Here is a 10,929-nt window from a genome sequence, read left to right as displayed (position 1 = left end):
ATTATTATTATTGTATATGCATACATCTTGGACAAATTCTGGGGAACCCAATTTAAGAAACATCATGGCCAGGGGATTGCACATGAACTGGGACCTCCATATGTATGCAAACCTGGGGTTATTTAAGCTGTGATGCTAAAAAACAACAACCCAAAACTGGCATTTACTTTGCAGCAAGCGTGAATGCCAAAAACAAGCCTCAAGAAACAAACATTTCCAACTACTGTATTTCTTCGATTCTAAGAAGCACTTTTTTCCCATATAAATATCTCTAAATGTGCGTCTTAGAATCGCGGGTGCGTTTATTATTTCTTAGAATCAAAACTTTTTTTGTGTTGGTGGTACTGAAATTAGTGTGCGTCTTACAATCGATGGCGTCTTAGAATCGAAGAAATACGGTATTTCCTGCAGGCTCTCTTAAATTCTTAAAAAAATATTGGTCAACCTCTACATTCACCCGTTTTCATGAAATATATCCACATGTACATGTATGCAGTTATCAAGTGCATATAGACGCAAAGCATCAAACAATGATTAGCAGTGAAAAGTAGACTGTTCACTAGCAAAAATGAGTCTGACAGGAGCCTTTTGAGTTTTGCGCGTCATGTCCCTTTGGTCTTGTATTTGGAGAACAGGCAATACAAGACCAGCAACGTAGCATTCATATCATGGTTCACAACATCTGAAAAGACATAAGAAAGACAAAACTGAAATGGATAAGTTATACAGCTCAGTGCTGAAGAGGAACGTCTGGTTTAAGAAATTAAATTGGCATCCCTCAGGGTGGATAGGAGGTGCAAGAAATATGAAGGGAAAATACATATGGGAGTGAAGTGAATACATATGAAGTGAAAATACACCTGTAATAATAAAAAAAAGGATGCTTGTCTATCTGTCCCTCTGTCAGCACCATAACACCAAGGAAATTACCATGCATACTAAGCCCCCCCCCCCCCACCAGGGGTGTGCTCTTTGGGGTTACTTTATTTTCAATTAATTTGATGGATTTAAATATGCCCATGTGGTTGAAGCCTGCAGTAACATCTTCAGCCATGAGGAGCAGACTTTTCTAACCAGAACATAGCTTTGTAGTCCATACTGTTTGAAGCCAGGGACATTAGTAGGCCAAGAGACAAGCACCTGTCATATATGTTAAACCTATTAAACTATCAATAAGTTTCAGCGATTTTGCATTGGTATGATAGGCCAGTCTCACCCTGTACAAGTTTCCGGATATGGCCTGCCAAATTATCTTTCTCCTACAATGACTGACCTTCAGGGTTGATGGGAGTGTCTAAAAGGCCTCCATCCATCAGCAAGTCTACCGCAAGGTTAACATTGTGTACCTAAGAAAGGCCAACAAAAGAAAAGGTGGTCGTAGTTCTGGGTAAAATGTAAACTCACTGATTAAAACAACAACAGATCAGATACCAAAGTACCCATTCAAAGTTACAGATGCCATGTATCACACAGAGACTTACTTCTGAGTAAGTACGTATAGAACTGACTTTTAATAGTGTGGTCACTCAGAAGCTTTTTTTTAAAAAGTCTAAAAGAGCAAGATGGAGAGGAGTGCTCTGCAACCCTGTGCTTACTTCTGAGGTCTTCTGTTTACTCAGAAGTCTCTCTCTGTTCAATAGAGTTTACTCAAAGGTAAGCATGTATCAGGTTTTACTATGACTTGGATGTAAATGCAGTTCAAATCAATGGGATTTACTCTTGAGTGAGGGAACCAGCAGATCTCTATTTTAGCATTATCAAAGTAAAGGAAAATAGATCCTCTGCAAATGCAAACAGGTATCAGGGAAATGGTTTAAGGGGCGGAAATTAAAATTTTCCTAAAAAATAAAGGAATGAACAGATCTGATTCAAACCTGGCATGTCTAAAGCTCTACTTAAGAGCTCTCACGGTCCCAAATTTCATCTCTTTTATCTTTAAAAATGAGGGAGCTGCAGGCAAAAAGCGTGGGGTTGGAGCAGAAAAAAGTCCGTTGATTCGAATGTTGGACACGGAGTGCTGGAGGAGGAGAACCACACCGCCCTCCCTTTTTGTCAGCAAGACTCCATTCAAAACACACACACCCAACAAAAGAAAAAGTGAGAGGACAGCACTACTCGGAGGCTTCAAGGTGCATTAAATGCGCTTGGGGAAAATAATCCAGACTTTCCCCATTCTAGGAAAAGACGGAAAAAGCTGGGAAAAGGTGGGGTGTCTGCAGCATTGTATGGGTACCATGCTGCAAAACCCACACTGGGCATGGCGAGAGTGCATCAAATCACTGGTGTGATGGAGCCCTCAGTCTTTTGGGGAGTTTATTTGTCCTTTGTAGCTAGCCATGGCTGCCATGGCAGCTGTTTTGTGGTGATGCCCAGGGCAGTTTCTCAAATTGCCAGATGTGCCCACAGATCCAAAAAAAAGGTTCCCTACCTCTTAACGATAACCCTGTAGTGTGAGCGCCAACACAAAGTCCTAAAGCCACATCTGTGTGCAGAATGAATAACCTACCTTTTCTGAAGCAGAACTTGGATTCAGGAAGAAATCTCCCAGATTCAGGAAAAAGCCCTGAAGCTGCCCAATTAGCAAGAGTAAAATAACTCCATCTGCAAACTGCAGGGTAGGTGTGGAATGAACAGAAAGAAAATAAAGATTATGAACATATACTTGCATATAGTTTGCTTAATCCTGGATTCAGTTACATTAACTTCAATATCTCTATGACAGAGAGGATTTGACAGCTGGGTACAGGTACTAGTTTTGTCTAATAAAGTTTTTATGCAAACCAGCACAAAACAGAACATTCCCTAAACTGCTTGGAATACTACAACACTACAATATCATCCACGATGTATTCTAAATCTGAATGGCGCCTTAATCCCAGCTCATGGAAGCAGCATGGAAGTCATATACATGTAGCTAGATCTCATACTCTCTTGTACCATTAGGATGAAAAAATAACGTCAGATGTATGGGTCACATGAAAAATAACCATCTCCGGGCTGCCAGACCTCAGGGACGTGTGGTACTAATGCTGTTACTTCAAGCATCTCACTAATTCCAGGGGATAATTTTTTCATCCAAACTTTGGGATGGGAATGTAATTGAAATACCATATATAGCTACCTCAAATAGTTATATATGAGCCAACAGTGCAATATGGCTGCAAGAACGGCAAATGCTATTTTGGGCTGCATTAATAGAAGTATAGCTTCCAAGTCACGTGAGGTACTGGTTCCTCTCTATTCGGCCCTGGTTAGGCCTCATCTAGAGTATTGCGTCCAATTCTGGGCTCCACAATTCAAGAAGGACACAGACAAGCTGGAGCGTGTTCAGAGGAGGGCAACCAGGATGATCAGAGGTCTAGAAACAAAGCCCTATGAAGAGAGACTGAAAGAACTGGGCATGTTTAGCCTGGAGAAGAGACAAATCTGGGGAGACATGATAGCACTCTTCAAATACTTAAAAGGTTGTCACGCAGAGGAGGATCTCTTCTCAATCATCCCAGAGTGCAGGACATGGAATAACAGGCTCAAGTTACAGGAAGCCAGATTCCAGCTGGACATCAGGAAAAACTTCCTGACTGTTAGAGGAGTATGACAATGGAATCAGTTACCTAGAGAGGTTGTGGGCTCTCCCACACCAGAGGTATTCAAGAGGCAGCTGAACAACCATCTGTCAGGGATGCTTTAGGGTAGATTCCTGCATTGAGCAGGGGGTTGAACTCAATGGCCTTGTAGGCCCCTTCCAACTCTACTATTCTATAATTCTATGAAATAAATACACTACTGGTGTGTTATAGCATCTGTGTGCTCCTCCACCACACCAGTAACATATGAATCAGGTCTTAGAGTTAAAGAGTCAGATAACAGTCAGCCTGTACACAGCCATATGACATGACAAACTAATTGGTTCAGACCTTGGAACATATTGTCTGGCTTTGGCATGTGTTTGGGTTACCAGTTTAGGCTAATACATGGCTCTGTTAAGTTCTCGTATCACCAAGGGCCTTCCTAGACGAGGCCTTAGCGCGCCTTCTGTCCCGGCTTCCCTGCTGTGCGTCCAGATGACGCACAGGGGAATCCGGAGACAGGCCGCGCTGAGGCCTTCTCCAACGCGCCATAAGCCTCAGGCCGGAGCTGGGGAACGTCTAGGGACTTCCGCAGCTTTTCGCGGCTCCTCGCTTACTCGCGAGGAGCCGCGAAAAGCCGCGGACCTGCCTGGCACAGCGCTCATAGGAGCGCTGTGCCCATCAGCGGGGGGGGGCGAAGGCTGGGAGGGTGGGTGGCAGGGTGGGTGGCACGGGGGGAGGGCGGGTGCGATCGCGCCGCACGCCGCCTGGCAATGCCTGGCATGGGGCGGCATTGCCCGGGCTTGGGCGGCGCGCGGCGCGATCGCACCTGCCCTCCCCCTGTGCCACCCACCATGCCACCCACCCTCCTAGCCTTTGCCCCCACCCACCCCGTAAAAAATAAAATAAAATAAACACTTACCTTGTCCGCCGTCTTTGGGCCGCACCCGGCCCCTTAAAAAAAAAAAAAAAAAAGGCGGACGCCGCAGGGCTGCGAAGTCCCTACGCGTCCGCCCTGTGGTAGCCTGGGGGAGGCGCGCTAACGTTAGCGCGCCTCGGCCCCGCCTCCCTGCCGGCATAAGCCGGGAGGTCTAGCAAGGCCTCAAGTCAACAGGAAACAGCAAGGTCTCTGAAAACTGAGGCCTAAATCCACTCACAGAAGGGTCCTCTGCCCAATTTTCAGGAATTCCGCCTGCCCCACATGCTACCCCATTCAGCAGTATCCCCCATCCTCTGTGTAGCTTGGGGGGGGGCTGTACTGAACAGTAGGGGGGTGGGAAAGTTCAATTCTGACAGCCCTGTTGCATGCCCCTAAATCTGGATCCAACCTTATAGCTAAACACTGCCTAGAGAGCTTTGGTTATTGGGTGGTATAGAAATGTAATTAATTAAATAATAAAATCAAAATCAAAATCTTGTAGGTGGAATATTAATCTACTGTAAGACCTGGGCATTGGCTTCATCTTCCAGGACAGTGTATGTTCCAGAGACCAGAATCTGGCAAGAGTAGCTCTACCTTTCCTTTTCATCAAACCCAGGTGAGGCAGTGGCTGTTCTGAACCAGTTCTGGGCGGTTCACAAAAATTAAAAACATTTAAAGTATAAAACAACAGTATAAAACCATACCATAAAATACAATATAAAAGCTCAACCAGATAAAAACAGCAGCAATGCAAAATTACAAATTTAAAACACCAAGTTAACATTTATTTATAGACTGTTAAAATGCTGGGAGAATTAAAAGATCTTCCCCTGGCGTCTAAAAGCATACAATGTAGGTGCCAAGTGAACCTCCTTAGGGAGCTCATTCCACAGCCGGGGTGCCACAGCAGAGAAGGCCCTCCTCCTGGTAGCCACCTGCCTCACTTCCTTTGGAGAAGGACCCCTGAGGATGACCTTAGGGTCCGGGCTATCCTTCAGATAGCCTGGCCCAAAGCCATGTAATGTAATGTAGCTAATAAAATAATAATAATAAGAAAAAATTGGCCTAATATGTGACATTAATCAAATCACTGCCCCGACCCATCGGTAAAAAGGGAATTACAGTGTTCTGTTTCATAGAGTTGTTGTGAAGGTGAACACCGTAAATCACTTTGCAGATTAAAAACGGGATAGGAAATCATTAGTAGCAGATGTTTACCTGAGAGTCCAGATCGTTCACGTTTAATCCTAATTTCCCGACATGCTTGTTGACAAACTTCAAAAGTACCTAAAAGAACAGAAAGCAGCACAGAATCAGTTCTATATCACATAATAAAGTGTCCGGGGGGTGTGGGGGGGGAATAGGACAGTGTTTGTTTGTTTTACCTGTTTTACAGCATCTAGTTTCTCTGGAGCACGTTTCAATAATTCATCAAAGATGTCAGCTTCTACAGCAAAATGGTACACGTTAACTAGGGCAGGAGCTACACGACTGCTTTAAAACGGTTAATAACAGTAGTGACAAATGTTGGGGCCCAGGACACGCTCCATATGCAGTTTTCAAACCGTTTTCAGTGTGTTATATCCTGCTTGGTGTATATCTGGCCCCAGATAAATCAATATCATCCATTTATGGAGAGTGCATTTGCATTTTGTGTTGTAATGCAGGTCTTAATGAGCCATGCCTTGACCCAGTAACAAAATGGGATGAGGCTTGGGCTACTCTCCAGGCTTGTACAAAGGTGATACTCCTTTCTTGTCTCTGTTGTTTGCTGCATTTGCCTTTCCTTCCTCTCGTACTGCAGTCATCATGAATCCATACTATTTATTTTTTATTTTATTTGAATCTCACCTTGCGACCAAAAAATGGCACTCAAACCCACTATAGAAATTTAGACTATAAGCCAGGATTCCCCAACCTGGCACCTTCCAGATGTGTTGGACTACAACTTCCAGCTGGCCATGCTTGGGGGGGATGATGGGAGCTGCAGTCCAACACATGTGGAGAGGGCCAGGTGAAGGAAGGCTACTGTAAGCTCTTTGGGACAGAGACCTAGGGCATGGCTAGACGAGGGGGGTTAAGGGAGATGATCTTGTGATTTTGTGATCACGAGATTGTCCCCCTCGTCTACACGAGGCGCACGATGTAGCGCCCGCCATTTTGGATTTTTTTTGTTTTTAAAAGAAAAGGAGTGCATGAGCGCTCGAACAGTACAGAAAGTTTTTTAAAAAAAACACACACTCACGTTCACCCCACCCAATCCCCAATGGGCACAGAACTCCGTGCCCCATGCCGGTTCCTGGCTCTTCACGTTTACTCACAAGCAGCCAGGACAAAACAGCAACGGCGGACCACACATCCCACAGTCTCAGGATCATCCCGAGACCTCGGGAAAAAACGAGATGGAAGGGTAGAGCGATATCCCAGGGAAAGGGAGGAATCATCTCTCCCTGCTCTCGGGATGCCCTGTGTAGGGTAACCATATAAAAAGGAGGACAGGGCTCCTGTATCTTTAACAGTTGCATAGAAAAGGGAATTTCAGCAGGTGTTAGTTGTATGCATGTTGCACCTGGTGAAATTTCCTCTTCATCACAACAGTTAAAGCTGCAGGAGCATACTGTGACCAGATTTAAAAGAGAGCAGGGCTCCTGCAGCTTTAACTGTTGTGATGAAGAGGGAATTTCACCAGGTTCCCCATATATACAAATGACACCTGCTGAAATTCCCTTTTCAATACAAAGATACAGAAGCCCTGTCCTCCTTTTCATAGGGTCACCCTAGCCCTGTGCATCATGTGGACACACAGGGACGATCCCGGGGCAATCCCCAGATATCGCCCTGTCTAGCCATGCCCCTAGACTCCAAGATGTGATTCTTTCCCTTGTCTGTCCCTCGCAGCAGCCACAGAAAGAACTGCTGTGATGGTTTTCCAAGGTTGCAAAATGAGCCTCAGAGGACCTCATAGGCCATAGCTAGACCTAAGGTTTCTCCTGGGATCATCCGGGGTTCACCCCTGCCTGAGCATTGGATCCCCTGTGTGTCACCTAGATGAACAGGTTTGACCCCTGGATGATCCAGGGATAAACCTTAGGTCTAGCTATGGCCATAGAGGTCAAAGCGGGGGGGCATTCCGGTGGGCAGGGAAGAGAAAGGAGAGGCCAGGATGTGCCAAATCCTATTTCCAGCCCTGTCCCCACACTGACTACTCTAGATGAGCTCAGAGGCCTGTCTAAAGGAAAGTGTAAAAACAAAAACAAAAAAGGAGTCCAGAGAGGCAAAAACCATCTCTGGGGCAGATCCACACAGAGGCTTCGGGACGCCCTGAAGGCGCTTTAGGGCACCCCGAAATCGATGATGTACACCCTACCTTAATCGTTCCAAGAAGAGGCGGAGGAGGAGGAGGAGGAGGAGGAGAAGGCCCCACATCGCCCCTCACGGGGACGGGATGAAGAGTTGCCGTGCCCGGCGGCTTCGCTGGGGAATCAGCTGCCGCCCACCTACCCGCCGGCCTCCTTTTGCCGGCGAAAGAGCCACCCGGGTCATAGAGCTCGGTGGAAGAAGCCGGCAGCGGCTTCTTCCGCCAAGCTCTCCAACCCGGGTGGGCCCGGGTGGCTCTTTCACCGGCAAAAGGAGGCCGGCGGGTGCAGGAAAAGCTGCATGATTAAAATGGCCCCTGAATGGGCCATGTGGTCTTTGTTTACTTCCTTTTCCCCCTCTAGGCAGAAGAGGAAGTAAAGAGGGACAAATGCGGGGGCGGAGAAACGACGGTAAGGAAACGCAATTTACCCCCGTGTGATGACACACTCAGACACAGGTGACTTTTCTACCTCACCCTCATAAACATCTCAGAAGAGCAGCTCTCTGCTCTTATATTTAGAGAAACTGATGCAGTTGCCTATAAGGGTATTGGAAGAATGTTGCTATTTGCTGCACGAGATATGAGGCTTTTTGCTGGGAATCAGAACTATTGTCCAAGTCACAGAGCTATTGAAAGCAGAATGTTGAGCAGAAGCTTTGTTTTGTAACTTACTTGAAGAGTTTTCTGCACTTTCCCTAAATATGAAACAAAAAAATAAATGAGGAGTTCAGCAAGTACAAGAACTGACTTAGTCATGTCCAAGAGAGAGGCATCTGATAAGGTGGGTTGCAACCCACAATTTCTCATGCTGCCTCTTATGGCCCAATCCTATATATGTTTTCTTAGAAGTAAGGGCCTTCCTAGACGAGGGTTTAGCCCGGTGCGAGGCCCGGGCTCCCTGATGTGCGTGCAGATGACGCACAGGGGATCCCGGGGTCAGACCGGGCTAAACCCTCCCTTGACCCGGGATAACCGGATCCGCTTCTGGCCCGGTTTTTCCGCAGAGGGCTGCAGAAGGTGGCTTTTCCCGGCTGCTCGCTTACTCACAAGTAGCCGGGAGAAGCCGCGCTGTGCCCATTGGGCTGGGGGGGAGAATCATGGGGGGTGGGAGATGGGGGCCGGGAGGAAAGAGCGGACCCAGCAGGAGAGATGGGGGGGGAAGAGCGGAGCCAGGGTGGGGAGATCACAGATGGGAGGGGCATCGAACATGAGTGATGTGCAGGTGAGCAAGCAGGGGGGGTGGACAGGTGAGTGGGGGGTGGACATGGCGAGCAGGGGGGTGGACATGGCGAGCAGGGGGGTGGACAGGCAAACGGAGGGGTGGACATTGTGAGCGGGGGTGGATGGGCGAGCGAGCGAGCAGGTGAGCGGGCGGGCGAGGGAGGCATCAGACATTGTGGGGGGGAAATCGGGGACAGGGGGGAGTGGGGAACCCTTTTTTTTAAAAAAAAAAAAGACCTACCTTTTCGTTGGTGCGCTCCTGCGCACATGGCCCCTTTAACGTCTGAATAGGCGCGACAGCCTGTGCTAATTGTAGCACGGGCTTGCCGCGCCTGAAGGCCGGATTACCAGGTAGGTCTAGCAAGGCCCTAAGTCTCACTTACTCCCAGGTCAATTGCATAGCCTTGGTTTTGTTTGTTTTTGTTTTTCTGCGACAGATTGACACAGTCACCTTTCTGGCTTTTTTGTCACAATGAAGTAAGAGACTGAAATCCAAACTTCAGCTGTGCCCTAGACCCTGGCTCCCAGGCCAAAAACATTTATTTTATAAGCAAAATTTGTGGTATTTATAAATTAATTGTCTACCACTGTGTTCCCCAACCCAGTTCCCTCCAGAGGTCTTGGACTATAATTCCCCTTATCCTTGACCATTGGCTGTGTTGGCTGGGGATAATAGGAAATGTAGTCTAAGAATCTGGAGGGGACCAAGTTAAAGACAAAGCAATTGAAGGCAAAAGACATTACCGGTGTATGGGCCAACTTCCCTGTTAACTTCCATGTTTTCTAAACATTATAAATTATGTTGGGGGGAGGGGTTCTTTTTAATCAGCAATTTCTTATAATAAAAACTGAACTCATTCTTGTTATCCTGCCTTCAAGACCAAAGCTAAACAGAAAATCTCTGACTTCAGGAACACATCACTTAAGCAAGTTCACACAAAAGTGCATATGGTTACTTGATACGTGTCAATATTTACATACAGTTTCAAAGACATAGATAGTTGCATAGCTACGGTTAGGTTTCCAAAACTGGGGCTACGCCTGAAGTTTGCACAGTAACTCCCCAGCTTCTCCTTCCTCGCTCCTCTCCTCTTACATGTGAATGGCCCCTTCAGAATGGACCATGGTGCCTCTGAGATTCACACTAGCCAACTTTAGCTTCTATCCAGAGTTTGTCACAACAATGTGAAGCAGATTTGGAAACCATGTTAATGCTCGGCGTGGTTAGCATTCCCATTGGTGTGAACAGAACCAACAGCATGGTTATAGTTCTGGAAGGGGGGGAAGGGGGAATTTGAGCAGGAGAGATGGCAAGAGAGAGGAAGATGGAGAGAGGAAGATGAAGTAAGTACGCTGGCAGTTCACTCTTGGGGCCTTGCTAGACCAGGCGTTAACCCAGTGCGAGGACTGTGCTCGTCCCTGGGTGTCCAAATGACGCACAGGGGATCCCGGCCTCAGGCAGGGGTCACGCTGCCCTGGCACCGCGCTAACGGGAACCGCTGGTAGCACGGTTCTTCCCGTGGTCCCGACCTCAGGTCAGGCTGAGGCCAGGACCGTGGGCGTGTAGCCAGGTCCGTCACTTTTCCTGGCTACCGGATTTACTCCCGAGTAGCTGGGGAAAGTGGCAGATGGGCCACAGCACTCCACAGGAGCGCTGCGGCCATCAGCACTACATTGGGGACATCGGGGGGATCAGACTTTGCGGGTGGGGGTGGACGGGGACGGAGAACGGGGTCTGGGGTGGGCGGGTGGGGGATCGGACTTTGCGGGTGGGGGGGGCGGACAGGGACGGAGAACGGGGCCGGGGGGGGCGGACGGGGGACCGGACTTTGCGGGTGGGGGGGCGGACGGGGACAGAGAAT

The 10,929-nt window shown here is 47.7% G+C and overlaps 1 protein-coding gene across 3 annotated transcripts in view; it reads right to left on the bottom strand.

Annotated features, from left to right (window-relative positions):
* Positions 1-213: 213 nt before the first annotated feature.
* PARVG (parvin gamma) overlaps positions 214-10,929 on the bottom strand; it is a 29,697-nt gene continuing 18,981 nt past the window's right edge. For all 3 annotated transcript variants that reach the window (XM_063133335.1, XM_063133334.1, XM_063133336.1), the window contains exons 9-14: positions 8,519-8,541; positions 5,874-5,935; positions 5,707-5,775; positions 2,507-2,608; positions 1,274-1,346; positions 214-682 (exon numbers count right to left, since the gene is read on the bottom strand). In XM_063133335.1, the coding sequence (XP_062989405.1) occupies positions 603-682; positions 1,274-1,346; positions 2,507-2,608; positions 5,707-5,775; positions 5,874-5,935; positions 8,519-8,541 (409 nt within the window). In that variant the 3' untranslated portion in view covers positions 214-602. The remainder of the gene's footprint in view (positions 683-1,273; positions 1,347-2,506; positions 2,609-5,706; positions 5,776-5,873; positions 5,936-8,518; positions 8,542-10,929) is intronic.

The sequence above is a fragment of the Elgaria multicarinata genome, chromosome 9 (genome assembly GCF_023053635.1).
Source record: "Elgaria multicarinata webbii isolate HBS135686 ecotype San Diego chromosome 9, rElgMul1.1.pri, whole genome shotgun sequence".
In the NCBI taxonomy this organism is placed as follows: domain Eukaryota; kingdom Metazoa; phylum Chordata; class Lepidosauria; order Squamata; family Anguidae; genus Elgaria; species Elgaria multicarinata.
The sequence above is the reverse complement of the archived record's forward strand: the minus strand, read 5'-3'. Positions and strand labels throughout refer to the sequence as shown.